Source organism: Anas acuta, chromosome 15 (assembly GCF_963932015.1).
Source record: "Anas acuta chromosome 15, bAnaAcu1.1, whole genome shotgun sequence".
NCBI lineage: Eukaryota > Metazoa > Chordata > Aves > Anseriformes > Anatidae > Anas > Anas acuta.
The window spans coordinates 7,169,290-7,186,555 of NC_088993.1; the positions used below are offsets into that span (position 1 = coordinate 7,169,290).

General features: G+C 45.4%; 1 protein-coding gene across 3 annotated transcripts in view; it reads left to right on the forward strand.

Moving 5' to 3' along the window:
• Nucleotides 1–17,173, forward strand: part of SLX4 (SLX4 structure-specific endonuclease subunit) — a 31,851-nt gene extending 14,678 nt beyond the window's left edge. Inside the window, exons 8-16 of one of the 3 annotated variants that reach the window (XR_011101691.1) lie at nucleotides 134–447; nucleotides 2,471–2,753; nucleotides 4,227–4,315; nucleotides 7,416–7,562; nucleotides 9,307–9,476; nucleotides 10,325–12,780; nucleotides 14,176–14,278; nucleotides 14,519–15,067; nucleotides 15,635–15,771. Coding sequence is in view for 2 of the 3 variants with exons in the window: in XM_068699533.1 (XP_068555634.1) it covers nucleotides 134–447; nucleotides 2,471–2,753; nucleotides 4,227–4,315; nucleotides 7,416–7,562; nucleotides 9,307–9,476; nucleotides 10,325–12,780; nucleotides 14,176–14,278; nucleotides 14,519–15,001; nucleotides 15,635–15,974 (4,385 nt within the window). In the remaining variant the exon portion in view is untranslated. Of the gene's footprint in view, nucleotides 1–133; nucleotides 448–2,470; nucleotides 2,754–4,226; nucleotides 4,316–7,415; nucleotides 7,563–9,306; nucleotides 9,477–10,324; nucleotides 12,781–14,175; nucleotides 14,279–14,518; nucleotides 15,068–15,634 lie in introns of all 3 variants that reach the window. The other 2 variants (XM_068699534.1, XM_068699533.1) reach the window with 2 other exon arrangements.
• The last annotated feature ends 93 nt before the right edge of the window (nucleotides 17,174–17,266 follow it).

The following is a 17,266-nucleotide window of genomic DNA, read 5'->3' on the forward strand; positions in this document are numbered from 1 at the left end:
CTCCTTGCAGGAATCCTAAGAGCTGTGTTCAGCTTGCAGCTGCGTTTTGGTCACCACTGACCACAACACCTGAAGGAGCCCTGTGTGTTCAGCCATTTGTTTATCTGGGTTCCTCTTCCTTTTCTTTTTAAAGATAAAAAACGGCGTAAACGAGGCCCAAGTACACCTCCACCATTACTACTTCAGGATCCAGAGAAGGCCCGCAAAAGGATCCAGGAGCGGGTAGCTATGCTGCTTGTAGAAGAGGCTGAATTCCCTCCCACCCCTCGGCTTCCCTCTAGCAGGATTTTGGAGGACGAATCTGGGAAAGCAGCCTGGCTCTTGCCATTGCCCAAAAGCAGGGACTGCTTTCTGTGGAATATCAGTGCTCTCACAGGACCTTGTGACCCTGAACTATTCTACACCGCTGGATTATCCCCTGCGATTGCACCTTGGAAGCCTGTGCAGGTGGGACACTTTTGACCTTGCTCTGGTGTGTATGTGCCCTAGCTCCTTTGCCCTGCAACTCTTCTGTTTCATCACTTGATATTTAAAGAGTGACCCTTTGCCTCTGCATGCTCACTGCTCCTGTACTGTTGTCCCTTTGTCTTACCCAGTTAGGTTTTAGGATCTTGAACTTGCACTTCTTGCTTTTGGAGATGAGACCAAGGCTCATGTTACCATGCTATTCCTTGACCTTTCTGAAAATAAAATGGGTGGGAACAGAGTACTGAGTGAAGGGTCTGTATCCCAGTCATTTTTCCACTAGCTTGTTTGTGTTTACAGCAGCCTGGCTCACATGTTCCATCGTGGCCATGCTCTGATGCCTTGCCCACGTCCTGCTCTTCGCATTGGTACAGCCTCATCTCAAACACTGCATGCAGGTTTGGGCACCACAATATGAGAAGGGCATAAAACTTTGAGAGTGGAGGGCAAGACATGTGAGGAGTGGCTGAGGTCCCTGGGTTTGTTCAGCCCAGAGCAGAGCAGGCTGAGGGGAGGCCTGATGGCGGCCTGCAGCTCCCTCATGAGGGGAGCAGAGGGGCAGGCGCTGAGCTCTGCTCTCTGGGGACAGTGACAGGACCTGAGGGGACAGCATGGAGCTGGGACAGGGGAGGATCAGGCTGGGGGTTAGGGAAAGGTTCTGCACCCAGAGGGTGGTCAGGCGCTGGGACAGGCTGCCCGGGGCAGTGGTCACGGCACTGAGCCTGCTGGAGATCAAGAAGTGTTTGGACACCACGCTCAGACACGGTCTGATTTTTGGGTGGTCCTGTGTGGAGCCAGGAGTTGGACTCAGTGATCCTTGTGGGTCCCTTCCAACTTGGGATACGGTGTGATTCTGTGCTGTACTCAGACAGCAAGGAATTGGGTGAAAAGTTTAAACTGAAGACTGATACTTCTGCCTTTCACCAAGAAGAAGGTGGGAGTGCCCACAGTTGTGAAGTATTTGCACTTCAGGCTTTCTCTGTGCATCCCACAGGCTCTTGGCACCTGAGCTTTGATCCTATTTTCAGTTCCACTGTTTCATTCTGTTTTTCATCTGGATTTCCTGCCTCTTTCTGTGTTCTGTATTTTTTATTAAAAGTTCCTACAGAAGGAGACAAAGGTCTTTTAATCTCTCATCTTATTACATACTTGCTCTCTGAGAAGGCAGGTATCACTTCTCTTGCTTCCCTCACTGCTTCCTGGAAGGATTTTTCTGTACTTCTGTTCAAAAACTACTGTGCATATATAGGTACTTTGTTTAATACTTTTTCCTTAGTCAAATCCCAGAGCTTTTCATTGGCTTATCCCCAACTAGGGCTGTAGCAGAGGGGCTCCATTCTATTAAGATCTTTGACCTTTTGGTCAAAGAAAAAACTGCCAGAAAAGTTTAAAAATAAAAAGTGAGAAGGCCTTTAAAATTCTGGCAACAATGTGTTTTCCCATCTGATTCCTTCCATTCCAAGAAACAGCTACATTTCTATTTCTAAAATTCTATTTCTACTTAGAAATAAACAAACAAAACCGTTTTTATTGGGAAGTAGAACAAACCTGGAAAATATCAACTCACGGGTGAAAGTTTGATTTTTGTTACATGTGACTGCAAAAAATGTTTTAGATCTCTGAACAGAAGCACCTGGACAGCTTCAGCTGCAGCTGTTGCCAGGTGCTCCAGCTTTAATGAAATGTTTAGATATCGGAGTGGGAACAGTTCCACCATCCTCTCTCCCTACTTGCCAGTTGCCTGCACAGGCATGCTCCTGGTGAAACCACATTTTCTGCATTTTCTGTTGTAGTTTCCTTTTTTCTTTTTCTCTTTAGAGCTGTCTTTTCCTTGGAGAGTCCTTCATAAAACTACAGAGAGCTTTTGCCTCAGAAGCCCAGGGAACATTCTGCAATCCTTTACTAGATGTTTTGAAAGTATGAACTAGAGACGATATTCTGAGCTCATGTGATACATACAACAAGACCTAATTTATTGGTCTCTTCTTCCCCCCTTTTTGATCAGAATCACAAGCCAGACAACGTTCCACCATCAGTAGGATCCGATCAACCAGAAGCATCTCAGCAAATTCAGCCTGACCTCAGTTCTCATGATCCCACTTGCATAAAGGTCAGAGACCAAACTTCTGATGAATTCAAATCAGGCCCTGAAGAAGATGGGCAATCTTTATCGCACAGCCAGAAGGACGTTCAGAACCTGCAGAACTTAGTTGAGTTGGCCAAGGAAGGACTTACCCTTACTCAGTGGAAACTTGATGTTGACCACATTCAGGCAGCAGAGCAATCAGGTAAATTCTGTCAGCTTTGTGGACTAGGCCCTGTCCCTAGTCCGTTCAGCTACGCAGAGCCAGATTTATGCTGTACTAAGTTAGGAGAGCCATGACAGCACCCCCAGGGTGTTGAAGTTCATCCAGGAGGTGATACTGGGGTGGGACATCTTTCTGCCATAAACTTTAGTTACAGTGAAACTGACATTTCTAAAGTGATTCGTATATCCCAGCATCAAAGAGAACTCCCAGACAGCAGATACTAAATTTTATTTTTAAATTCTCTTAAAGTTATTAAAAGTTTGGGTTTTTTTGCCAGGATGGAGCCCAGACATGTCTAATGACTGGGCCAAAATGTTCGTACCAGCTATTTGGACACTCTTACGTGCACTGTCTTTTTGAGTCTTGAGACAATTGGGTGAAAGAGAGGTGCAAGAGGGATGATTGCATGGTGGTACATTGGTACAGAAATCTGAAGTTTATCTGTACCTATACAGAGGCTAATAAAAAAAAAAAACAAACCAAACCAAAAAACAAACAAAACAAAACAAAAACTAGAATTCCTCCCTGGGCTACTCTAACTTCTCCAGTCATAGTTGCATGTGGTGCACAACTACACATTTTAAGGTCCATGATATCCCTTAAAATGGCCTAGCCATTTAGCAGAAAGTACTGTGTGTCTTCTGGTCACTTGTGAAACAGAACATGGTTGATAAGATCAGCTGTCTGTATTTTCATTTGGGTATACTATTCCTCTTCCCCTACTAAGCTGCAGGAAATGATTGCTGGTCCTGTAAAACTACTCCTGGGTTTTTGTTGAAGATATAACTTCCTGGGGGAGGGAAATCATTTCTACACATAAATGTATGTTGTGTGTATAAATGAGCCCAGGGGCAGAAAAGCCACCATGCAGACACTAGTGCAAGTGAATCCATTTCTGAAGACCTGAATTCCTTCTGTCGCTCCATGTCGTATTCTGTGCACTGTATGGACTTCCACGGGGTCTGGGCTGTGCAAAACTGATTTCACTGGCTGCCTTTGAGCACCAGGACCCATGAGCATTTATTCTAAGTTGAAATGCAGATCCAAGATGCATTCTGCCTGGCTGGTGGAAAGAGGCCATGGATGGGTGCCCCATCCCGCTCTATGCCCAAGTTTTTTTTTTCTCACTGGAGGGAAACTGAGACGTGAAGTGGAGAAGCATGCTGCAGTCAGCAGTTCTTGCTCTGGATGATTATGGCACACACAGATCTGCTGCAGATTGGGCTGCTCATGGCTGAATGGTACTCAGGTACCCACAGCCTGTCACAGCCCAGAGCCAAACCCCTCCAAAAAAGCCAAGAGGGAGAGAGGCTGAGCTTTCAACCCAGTCAGGCTGACTATAGCAGGTGTCTCAGGGAGCCTTTGTGGCAGGGATCCTGTCAGCAGTTTGTACATCACTCTGTCTGATGAGGAAGTTGTACATGATCTGCGATGTGCTTTTTCTTCTTCGAGGAAAAGAACTGACTCCCAGTGACTCTCCACATACTGGTTTTGTCCCAGCACTCAAAGAGAAGAAATTCCTGACAAGCAGCTGTAACAAAGTAAGGACAAACTTTTTTGTGTGTGTGCTTTTTGTATTTGCTTACTACTGTAAAAAAGACGCTGTCACATTTGTGCAATTCACAGAAGAATGGAATATTTTGCATTCCTTTCTGTAGAAACTAAGAAGTGCTTAAGGTTCACAATCACTCAGGAATCATCATGGGCACAAGTGAGATCAACAGACATGGTATTTATTTGATGTCTGCAAGTAGGCCTGTGAATTTTTCAGTACTTGTCCCACCTGATGAGAGAGATGATTTAAAATGGCAGGTAACATAAAGCCAAACTGTGCATAATTTATGTAAAAAGAATCAAGTTAAACAGTTATATACAGTTATTACAGCACAAAGAATATTTGGGATAGGGACCAGGGCTGTAGCTGCACTGCAGTAGGTGGCACTCTGCTTTAATTCCCAGGCAACCTCAGAGAGTGTTAGCTAGAGTCCGGGAGAGTTGCCTGGTGCTTCATCCATGCTCGCATACCCAGCTGCTTTGGGTGGTTCTGCATAGAGCCACTCCTCTTCTGTCATCTTCCTCCCCACACCATGCCAAGCGATGGAAGAGAGAATCCTTGCAAGGACTGACTGACTTGCATTAAAGTTTTAGACAGAAAAGCCTGGTAGATGAGGTGGAATGCTCCAAGGTCCGTGGAAGGTGAGCGCTTCTTAGAAGATTGCATTAGCAGATTTAGAACATAAAATTCTCAATTGTGGGAACACATATCAAAGGAACTAATTAACAGTCAGTGTGCTCTCTGGTGACTAGGTGAAGACCATAGGCTAGAAGGTCACAGATGATTTTTATCAAGCCAGTAGTGTTACGTAAATCACATCTTACCTTGGATGCACCTCTCCTTTCTCCAACGGATGTATAATCAGTTTCTTCAATTAAAGTGCATATAAAAAACCCCTAACTCATCCTATTACCAGGGTCATCCACTTTATCTGTGTGAAACTTACTGTCTTTGGTTTGATAATAAATAATCGTGCCATGAAAGGCAGTAGAATTTGGTGCAAGGTAAATTTTGATGCCTTGAGAAGGCAATTTCCTGTTGTGCATATAGAATTAAGAGACTTCTGAAAGAAGACAAATCTTTGAGTTGCGAATCAGTACTAAACATGGACATCCCAGCTACTTGTTACAGAAGCTGTAGTTATTCTTTGGAGGTATTAAAAATATCCTTAGTAGAAAGAGTATCTTGTTTTATAAACTTCTGTGTACATTGAAACAAAGGCCTGTAGCAATACAGAGACTGTTCTGATGTTGTTGTTGGAACTCAGTTGCTACCAGTGATAACGGGATGACCATTTGTTCACATTTGGTTTGATTCTATGATTTATGACTGCTGAGCAAACGAAGTCTTGCTGAAGAGATTGCTGCTAGAACACAGCAATGGTAACCACGTAGAGCAAATACACCCACTGCATCAGTAGCACATCTCCCCCACCCATGTTTAAGAGCCTTGTCACATCTGTGAGTCCAGTCTAGCTGGCCTGCTCGGTAGGAGGGAGTGTCTTGGTGTGCTCTCCGACAGGAACACATACCCACTTGGAACTGTCTTTGGACCAATCCGTTCACTTTGCATGGACAATGGTGCAGCCAGGAATTTTCTAGTCTTATTTAATTTCCCCATTCTTGACTTGTAATTTTAGCATCGGCAGGAAAGCTGTTCTGGGCTTGTTGCCTGGAACGCAGCATCAGGAGTCTGTGTTTGCTGGCTTCCTGAGGTACTGTCTTGCAGGTATCCTACCTGCCAAGAATAAGAAAGCAAGAAACATCGGATTAGTTTCCAGACTGAGCTTCCTGTCTTCCCCTTGGAGATCAGTCCACACCACTGCCATGACACGCAGTCTTCCCTAGCCCACCTATGAAGACCTGGAAGAAGTGTTGTGGTGTGTGCTGCCGTTTCAGTGCTAATTAGTATTGGCTGCCTGCAAACACATGCTGGAGCAAGTAGAAAGGTTGGGCTTCCACAGTCCACTGAGCTAATGTGGAAACCTGCTAATAAAATAAAGAGCTGTGCTGTTCCAGATGGAACTGCATCTCATGCAGATGTTTGCTAGAATAAAACTTGCATTTCGTCAGCTCTGCAGTAGCTTCAAAAAGCACAAGGTCAGTGACTATTGTATTATGGATAAACTGTTTTTCACTTACAGTCAGCCTCTCAGCACGAGCTGAGAGTATTTCACAGTGGCTATCTCCAGAGGCACAATGCTCGCCTAGAGGGATCTGAGTCTACAGAGGATTGCCTGGATTGGGTTTTACTGGGAGCAGCTCCACAGCAGAAACAGCGTATATTGCTGCTGCCTTTGGCAGCGTACCCCAAGCCTCACCTTATATCACCATTAACCAGGCACAGGTAGCTCAGGCAACAAGCCCTCCCCAAAATTCCAGCAGGGGGTTCTAGAACTGTAATAGAAATTGTTTGTTTTCTTGTAGTTGTTGTTTGTTTTGAGTGAAATTTTCAAAGAGTTTTCAGAACAAGCATGTAAGTTCCTTTGAACACAACACCTCCGTTAGTTTTGCTCTCTGTGGGCCCCTTGCTGCAGAGCTGCTCTCAGCTGTCACTGCCAGCCAGTGAACGAGAAAAGAAGGGCTCATTACCCCACCCCTGAGTCATCCTCTTTCCTCTTACTATAATTATAGTGAATTGAGTTCAAGTCAATCAAAGTGGAAACTACAGCTTCCTAAAAATGTGGTGGAGGGCAGCAGATCAAGAGGCCAACTGTAGGCAGTGGCTAGACCACATCAGGAAATGGTGTGGCAAAGATCTGGTGGCGATAATGTGCTGTAATGCAAGTAGAGGAGAATACAGCATGACTGCCTGTGCTTCACAATTGCGACTTTGTGAAAAAGTAGAAAGGAGGAGGAGGAAACCAAAACCAGAGGTGTCTGACAGACTTGTCTGCTTATTTGTCTTGTGGAAGACCTTGAGTTGATACGGCTGCTGATCAGCTGCAGGAGGTGGTGGCAGTGCATCCAGCCTGGGGCCCACAATAAAGCAATACTGACCAACTGGGGTTTTCCCTCCTTATTTTTTAAGAAAATGTCTGACAGCTGTAATATAACTTTTGTCTTTGTGTTATTTCTGTGTTCTAGTCTTCCCTCAGGTTGCTGGCTGAAGATTTCAGTGCAATGGTCAACAACCCCCATTTAAGTGATGTGCAGTTCCAGGTGGACTCTGGGGAAGTCATTTATGCCCACATGTTTGTGTTGTATGCACGGTGCCCACAGGCCGTTGAGGTTGTAAGTACTGTTGATACACTTTCCTTTCTTGATTCAGTAAAGCCCAAACTGCTCACACCTACAGTTAGTGCTGCTGCAGGATCAGCACAGAGTGCTGCTGGGCCTAATGACAAGTGCCTCTGGCCATCTAGTGTTTTCTTTTTTTGTCTCAGGAAGCCAGAATCCTGACAAAGTGGTGGAAAATGTAGTACTTTATGTGGGGAGACTATGGGGAGGCAAGGATCCTTCTTTGCATTCTGCCCGTGAGCAATGGACAAAACCTCCTACGTGCTCTTTGCCCTTGAATTTTTGTACCTGTACAAGTGCAGATTGCCTTGTCTATCTTGGTGTGTCCTGCCTTCCACCTGGGCTGCAAAGCTTGAATACAGAGTAGAGGAATTCTGGGCAGGACTTAAAAATTGCCTGCATAGAGGTTTTGTCACTCTCACAGTTGCTTTGGAGGAAGCTGCCCTGAACTGTGTATTCTGCAAGAGTAGTGAATAGTTCCTATGTTCCCAGAAACATTTTGGGTTGAATAGTTCCCAACCTGCTCCTTTGCAGCCTCCTGTCGGCATGGTGAAAGGCAGTGAACCTAAGATTTGAATTCTGCTCTTTCACAGAGTTGCCACCAGTCCGTGCAATCAGCTTCCTAACAAAAGAAGCTTTTCGTAAGAGCTGCCCTTTTGGAAACAGTGGAATTAGTTTTATCCTCGTGTATGTTGGCAGCATTTCCCACACAAGGTGCCTCAAGCCATTTCTAAGGGGTCCACGAGAGTTGGGGAAAGGAAAAAGCAGGCTCATATATGTCATACAGTGGTCTTAATGTGAAATTTATTAAGGGATCTTCTCAACCACTAGCAAAGATGCCTGTGCCCACAGCACACAGGATTTTAAAAACCATGTGTTAGCCAAGTTCTGTTACTTTTTCCCTGCAACACTATCTGGCTTCACCATTCCCATGGGCAGAAATCATTTGCGTGACTGCAGTTGTGAGATTGGCCCCCATGCTGTGTTTTTTCTCCTTGCAGAGAGTTGTTTTCCAGTAAGTCCCTACCTGCAAAGTAATGTTTCACGTTTATTTTCTGTATAGGTGCTCTTATTTGTTGCAGCTTTTGAGTAACAACGAGAAAGAAATGAATCAGAGCTGGCTTTGGAGCTCATGCTTTCTGTTGCATGATGTCCCCTGACTCTGGACAGAGTTTCAGCTAGCACATTACGTGATTTGGCTGCAAAGGAAGTGACACCTTACTGAACTGAAGGAGCATTTTCAGCAAAACCTAAGATCAGGTTGGACCCACACAGATAATGGTCCGGTTCAGTGAGGTAGTGTTTATATGACGTCTCTTTTCCTGTGAGACACCAGGAGAACTAGAATTTTGGCAGTGTATCAAATGAAGGTAAATTCAAAACAGATCAGAGGAAGCTGTCTTGTGAGAAAGGTGTGGATAACTCCGAATTTGTGCTCTGGGCAGTAACTGCATTTCAAAACCAACTGGAGAACTCTAAGGCCATCTCTTATATGTGTGACTAAAACAGTGAGTAGTCAAATTTAGTATCAGCTAACAGCTCTAGGGTCAGGAAGGAAATAGTCTGTTCATTTGAAGCTCTACGTAACCGGTCATTTTAGCTTCCTTCAGAGACATCAGGTCCTGGTCCTAGGCCAAGCCTTTGGTGAAGGAAAGGAGTGATCTGGTAGGAATAAGAACATTAATGTTGCTGTTCCGTTAACAGCAGATGGACTGTGTTTGCTTTCCTCTTACCCCAGGTTCACAGGGAAGGGTTCTTAGTGGAGGAGGATGGGAACGCGCAGACGCGCCGTGTGCTGCTGAGTGACGTGACAGGAGAGGCAGCCTGTGCGTTCCTGCGATACCTTTATGCTGCTGATGCTGGTATCCCTGCTGGGATGTTGCCCCAGGTCAGGGCTCTCGCTGCCAGGTTTGTACCGTGAACGTGTTTTGGATCCTTCCCTGCTTTCAGCCATGACCCCAACATGGGATCTTCCATTGTGCTTTTTTTGTAGCTTACAAATTCCATAGTCCTCTGCTTACATATTAAGTGAAACCTGGTTATAACAGCATCCTACCCCCATCTTTTCCATGACTCTCCAGGTTGTATCCATGTGAGATTTCCTGTTTTCAGTATAAGCCTAGCCCACTTTTGCCAAGAGTTTTGTCTGGACATTTTCATTGACAGATGATGTTGTCAATGATGACGAGCATGTCTACATGTCTACACACATGATCAAGATGTGTGGTTCGTAAAGCATTGCACTATTGACATGTGTAATCTAAAGAACGCTTGCAGAACGTATTGGATCTGTTTTGCTAATGTGTTTTATCGTGCTCTCGGTCATGAACCTAGACACGCATTAAGTAAAGAGTTTGAAACAGGAGCAATTGAGATGTGGGTGGTTGGGTCTTGACAATATGTATGTAGAGAGGTGCCCTGTCACACCAAAAAGCCATGAAGCTTGCACATAACAGGCATCTGGCCCCTACCATGCCATGGGACTTCCACCAGTGCTATTGGCAAAGGGGTTTTAGTGTAGTGGTATAGCCACTGAATCTCATATGTAAAAGAAGGAAGAATGAACCTGGTGCTTTCATGTGAGTGACACCTGGTAAAGGGAATTCCGAATTTTAGGAGTACACTGGAGCTCGTGTATGTTAGGAAACCAAGATCCTCATGCAGATTCTTCACAAGGCTCACAAGTGATCAGGCAGACAAATGGTGGAGAAATACTGGAAGAGGCAAGTGTTAACATTACTATTATATCCTTGCAGGTTTGGTGTGAGGGAGCTGATAGGAGAGTGTGAAAATAACACTGGAGAGAGCCAGGTGTCTTCCGGCGTGGATTCAGAAGATGATCTGATCTCCGTGAGGGATGATAAAGATTGTGAGGACAGAGCTGAGAACTTCCAAGACCTACTGAAGTCAGTATGGGTGGGTGAAGATGAGGAAGAAGCAGCTGTCTCGAACCCTGAATGTGAGAAAGAAGATGACAATAGGGTGGGTGAACAGGAGCTGGAGGAAATCTATGAGTTTGCTGCAACTCAGAGAAAGATAGTTCAACGTGAAACAGAATTGAGTGAGGGAACAGATGGCAGCACGTGCAGCGACACTGAGGCAGCCCTAGGTATGAACCAGCAGATGGAGGAGGAAGAAGTAAAGAGGTCTGAATCTGATTCAGTAAGTAACAGCTTCAAAGATCTGAGGGATGGCAATGATGCGGAAAGACCTAAATGTGACTTGTCTGCACAAAAAGAGAAAATGCAGAATATAAATAGATGTGAAAGAGTGAATGTTGCACAGATCCCTTTTGTGCCTCACCACAGTGAACCACAAAAGTGGGATGTAGCATCCCATGGTGCCACCACTAATGAAGGAGAGACTGTTAGGAGATGTGATGATGGGAAGGATTCCGAATCATCTCAGGTCTCATGTGATGTAGAAGGGGAAAGTCACTGTGAAAAACAATTTTCTAGCTTCCACAATGATACTAATGTAAATGAAAATTATGAACACTTATTTTCTGCAACTCAGGGAGAGTACTCAGAGCCTTCCCAGATGAATGAAGGTATTAAAGAATCAGAGAAGACTCTCTGGGAAAACCATGTTGATATTAATGATTCTCTTCTGAACAGCAAATCACAAAAAGACCTCTCTCCACATAGAAACTCTTTGTATGGTTCTCCTTTCAAAGCTTACGTGCCCCTTTTTCCTGCTGTCGGCTCTTCACCTGTGTCTCCAAAATCGGACAGAAAGCTTGCCAGAGAGCATGTGTCAGCATTAAAGCAAAATAAAAAGAAAAAATCCTTCCCATCTAATGAAATACTCTTTCAGAAAGCTAATGAGCTGGATACTGCAGGAAACGAGAACACAATTTCTCCAGCAGAGCTTCCCCACACTGATTTAAACAAGCATATGAATGTCCCAGTGCTGTCATCACCAGTTATCAGAACTCAAGATCCTGCAGCTCAGGGGAATGAGAAGTGTGATGTTATTGTTTTATCTTCTGATGATGAAATGGAGTTACAAGAAGACAAGAAGTCACCAGAGTCAGGCTCTGCTCTGAAGGAAATGGAAGTCTCTGGGCAACTGAAATGTACAAATGTAGAACAAGGTCCTGAGATACCAAAACCTGAATATAACTCATCAGTCCCTGAAACAGAGCAGAAATCAACACAAGTCTCATGTGTCATTACAGAAAAGGTGCATATAAGTAATGGTGTAAAGATGTCCACTGAATTGCCTCTCAGCAGTCAAGTAGATGGTTGTACAGAGAGCAGGCAGAGTCCAGACGTGAGCCCTGAAAAAAGGCTCCATGAAGTTTCTTCAGGTACAGACAGCTCCTGGATAGTGCCAGACACACCAGTTCTGACCAAAAGCAGAAATTTCTCAACGCAGACTCATGTCACATGTATTAACTCTTCAGAGAATACAGGACCTAAAGCCAGCACAAGAAGCCTAGCAGCTGGTAATAGTAACAGTGAAATAGATAGAAATTTAGTAAAAGTTTCTGAACCAGCGTTGTCAGACAAACATTTGCCTCTGGAGAACTCAATCAGTGAAGGGAAGCCTTCCAGCAGCCCAGAAGCAGAATCATCTTCTGAGAAATCCCCACCAGTTTCTGCAGCGGATGCCATTCTCCTCTCCCCTGGCCACACCAACATGAAAAGCAAATGTGCTAATACCTCCTTTGTGTCCAAATCTGTGCCTCCTGGCCATGAGCAGTCATTGGAAGATAAAACAAACATCAGCGTGGTTGAGATAGAGGACAGTGAGGGGGAGAAGGAAATAAGTATAGCTTCTTTGAGCAGTAGTGTCTTGCTTAGTTACGAACCCCCAGTTCCTGTTGGTGAGTGCTGGCCCGTCGAGTACCTGTCACCAGTCAGAGGTAACAGCCAGGACTCCAAACAGGCTGGCCATGCAAACACCAGAGCTTCCAGCAGTCCCAAACCTGGCTCTTCACATGACCAGTGGGAGAGCCCACAAGCACAGGAAATTAAGGGCAGTACTCCTCTTCAAGGAAATCCTGCTGGCAGAAGAACAACTTTCTTCTGTCTGGACAGGAGTCCTATTGAGGCCTCTACATCAATGGGCAGTAGACCGAGTTACCTGAACTCCAAAATCTGGGATGATTGGGATGGAGAAGAAGAGGAAGATGAATTTCCAGAGATGCTTCCTCTGTCGCAGAGGGTGCCAGCTGCAGCAGATGCAAATCCTGTAAAGACTCCTGGTAAGAGCTTGTATTGATACCAGATTCAATGAACTACGTTAAATTGTTTTCATTTTAAGTGGTCATCCCACCTGTTGTTCACTTGATATGTTGAAAGGGCTTTTGGCCTTCTAATCTGAAGTAGTTGCCAGGGCCAGGCACAAAGCAGGTAGAGTCATCTGATGCTGGGGAGAACATACCTAAATGAGAGATCCTTGGAGCATTCCTACTTGTGTTTTATTTGTGCTGGTTCTTTGACAGTGATAGTACTTGTTGCAGAAACTCCAGGTATCTGGGAAAAAAAAAAAAAAAAGCACAACTAACCAAAACAAAAAGGAACCTTCAGCTTGCATGCTGGTGGATATTTGTTCCCTGTAGCAGTGGGTGTTCTGTGCAGTCTTTTGCTTTTAATGTGTTCACAAAGTGATGCTCGTGCTTATGTGAGGATATCTGGTAAGCAACAAGATGCAGCTAGCACAGGCTGCAGAGGGTTTCCTTGTATTGAGGCCAGCTGGAGGTGAGTGCCCATCCCTGCCTGTGGGTTTGCTTCATGCATGCTTTCCTGCCAAACTCTTGCACAGTTGTCTTGACATGTGCTGCCTTCTGTTTGCTGCTCCTGGCCCTTGTAACAGCCCCCTGAGCGCCCATCAGATACCCTGAGCACAGGGTGCAGTGAGGGGTCACAGGGCACACCAGGCTGAGAGCCACACTACTCTTCCCGTCTTTGCCACCAGCTTGCACTGGGATCTGCAGGAGTTCAGCCTTCTTGAATGCTGACAGTACATGAAAAGCTGACATAACCTCTTTGGTCTCAACTTAAAATGATTAGTATTTTACCTGTGTTGCACTTGCATGGTTCCTTCCACCTAAGACCAATAATTGATCTCATAGTATCTAATTAAAATATTGTGCCATACTATGTGAGTAGCTTAACAGGTGCTTCAAACATGACCTGTGAGACTGACTGTGCTTTACACTGTCAGTAAATAGATATCATTAAATCCAGGTCTAACTCAGGATCCCCGAAGTTCGACTTGCTCAGTTTCTTCTTCATCAAGTGTCTTATGACATTTCCTTCCTGTGAGCAGAACTACTTTACAGAATTCAGTAAACATGCTTTTTTCACTGCCTTGCAAGAATTGCTTGTTCTAGACCTGCCTTATGTCTTGATTTAAGCTGTTTCCCATTTTAAAGTCAGTAAAAACCAGGTGTCCCAGTCTAGAAAAAGAATGGCATTGACTGTTTAGTCCATTATGAAGGTAAGTAGTAAGTAAAAGAGCTTGCAGAAAAGTAGTACTACTTAATTATTATGCAATATTAGAATATCTGCCACCAGATATAGGTGGGGCAAAGCTACCAGCCATTTTAAGTGCTTTCTGTGCTAAGTCTGATCGTGGTAATTTCATCCTGCTGCAGAACCTGCCTGTCAGGAGAGCAACCAGTCTCCCAGGACTCCAGTGACACCAATGCCAGCTTACTCCATGATGGAGACCCCCCAGCTGAAGAAGGAGTTGAAAAGGTTAGCATTACCCATTGAAAAGGTTAGCATTTTACTCTTTGAGCAAAAACTTGCTGAGAGGTAGTGTGAAAGAAAGCCCCTAGACTGAAAGGGAAGCCTTGGTAAAACTCGAGTCACTGTTTTTTGGGGCCATATCACACTCTTGTAGTGAACCACTGGAATTCCTGGTGTGAGCACCTTCCTCAGCTGTGACAGCGGGAGGCTGCAGCATTACCCTAAGCTCCCACCTTTCTCTTTCAGATTTGGAGTTCGTGCTCTCCCAAAGCGCCAGATGGTGTTGAAGCTGAAGGAGATATTCCAGTACACTCACCGGGATGCGGACTCTGACTTTGAAGATGAAATCCCATCCTCCCAGCCTCCCCCGCAGAAGTCCCCTGCCAAACGCTGTAGGCAGTCAAAGGCAGCACGGACCACAGGTGGAAAGCGTCCCAAAGCCTCGAGGGGTGTGAGCAAAAGGAAGCAGGTTGCTACAGCTTCTTCGGTGCTCCCCGTGGGAAGGGCTGTTGACAACCCTGTTGGACCCCCTGATAAAGGCTGTGCAGCCCCCAAGCAGGGACCTGAAATGACACGTCACCCAGGAGGAGCCAAAGAGCAGACCAGGTCAGCTGCATCTCCTGAGGGATGGTCTCTGGAAGCTGATGGTGAAGACCTGATGCTGTCAACATCTCAGAAGTCTACAACTTCTTCAGGGGATGGCAGCGACATCTCTTTTGGTTCACAGAGGTAGGGAAACAAAATGCTAAACAAAACAGTGGTGCAGGACAGAGATGAGCTAGGAACATGGCAGAGGTGAGTGTCCCTGTGGCCTGAAAGGGGCCTCACTGCCTCTTTGGGTTTGTTATTTGAAGGTCATCACAGTCCTATGAAAGAAATAGATTTTGTGTTTTTTAGTTTAATTCCCAATGGGCTATTCTCAGGGCTTGAAAGTGTTTGTGGCTGAGACTGGCACACGGGAAAGGCCCACATTTGTTGTGCCTGATCAGAACGACTCTGCAAGTTACAGCAAGGAGCACTCAAAGCGCTGGCTGAGAGACTGCAGCTAGGGCAGGGAGAGGAGAGCACAGCACGACTCAGCACAGGCTGCCGCAGTATGGCCGCAGTGGGTGCTGTGGATCAGGAGCCAGGAATGCCAGACAGCTTTGGGGCTGGCTGAGCAGGACCAGAGCTGGTGTGGCTGGGAGGGGGGAGCTTGCAGAACACGTCGTGTTCTTCTTCACTCACGTTGTGGGTGCTGGTGTGGGTCTGTAGTCCTGCAGAAGGTAGTCTCAAGGGCTGGCCAGCAGGTACTTGGGGAGCTCTGGGCCTGTCCTTGATGACTTGTTCTTTGATTTCTGGTCTATTTGATCTTGATTTCAGCTCTTTTGCAAAAGAATTTGAGGCCTGTGCATTTGCATCTGAAGAAGAAGAAGAAGAAGAGGTTCCAGCATCTCAGGCAGCAGCTCGGGAAGAAGAAAAGCTGGAGGCAGTGAGGTGCTACATCCGTTCAAACCCAGCCCTGTACCGCAGGATTCTCTTCTATGAGCCGATTGAGCTGGCTGTGCTGCATGCAGAGCTGAAACTGAATGGCATTAAGATTGCCAAGGCAAAGCTGCTGGACTTTCTGGATGCTCACTGCATCACCTTTACCACAGCTGGAGCACGGAAAGAGAAGGAACAGAAAGGAAAGGGGAACAAAAGACGGAGGAAACGATACTGAATGGAGCCCACTGAAAATTCTGTACATGGAGGCCTTCTTCCTAGGGTGGAAACCCTATTGCAGGCTGGCGCTGTCAGCGGTGGTGTGATCAGTGGGTGCACTGCTCCTCCTTGTGGCCTGCTGCCCAGATGACATGCTGCAGAATGGATTTGAGCTGAGCTTTTCTTCCCAGCCTTCCTCCGAGTTGCACAAACTCCTCTTTCAGGAGCCTCTTTCTATCCCACAATTTTCCTCCTGTGCATTTTCTTGTCTTTCCATTTTTCTAGTAGGTTTTAGGTCCCCAACTTTTCTTCTTCATGGTGCTTCTGGAAGCAGGTGCTTCCTCCAGTGACTCTTGCGAAGGCCTTTGCCCTGGCCTTGGGCTGTGACCTACTTCACCCTTCAAGTTCCAGTACTGAGTACAATAAAGTACAATAACTCATCCCAGCCAGTCCCTTTTCCTCTGTGTAAAGCACTTGAGTATTAAGACCCCAGTGACTTCAGTCTTCTTTTTTTCACCATATAATTTTCCTGCTGATTGTTAAGGCAGGGAATAGCATTGTGTGCCTCTCTTCTGTCCATGATTCAGTTTGTGGTCTCTGGTAAAACTCATAAATCCGTGTTCCAGAAGTGGCTGCAGAACAGTGGAGGTGTTTTTCTAGTCTGTTTGTGATGGCTCCCCAAAGTGCCCTCTGACACCAGATGTCATGTGAAAACTGTTGAACGTTCAGCTGTGTATGTTCACTTGCATGCTGGGATCTGTGCTAACGATATCATCTGCTCCGTTTTCAAAGCATTGTTTTACCTTGGTATTGTAGTTGATTATGCCCTTGACAGAGATGTTTTTAAAAAGACAGTATTGTAGTGGCCAGTGGGTTTCCTAAGCACTTCTCATAACCTGATCTAAACTTCCTTGATCTGTCTCATTTTCAAACTGGACTGATCTTTGGTTGTAAACTGTCTGGGACACCTGGAGAAGTCTTAGACCCTAAATTGCCATCTTGTATTTATTGACTTTTACAACATTATCTGACTTCTTTGTGGATTGGCAGTTCTGAGTCTGCAAAGAGTCACAACGCTTCAAAAAAAAAAAAGCCTGATTTCTAGATGTATTTATATATTTGAAACATATTTTTTTAATTATTATTATTATTTGATACAGTACAGCCCTGGGTTTATTTGATTTATATACAATAAACAATTCGTAAGATAACAGTGCTAAGCCATAAGTAATGTCTTATGAGAGATTTGGGGGCCGGGTCATTCTAGGCAGCAGTGCTGGGTCTGGTTGAGAGCAGGAGGAGCTCCACAGT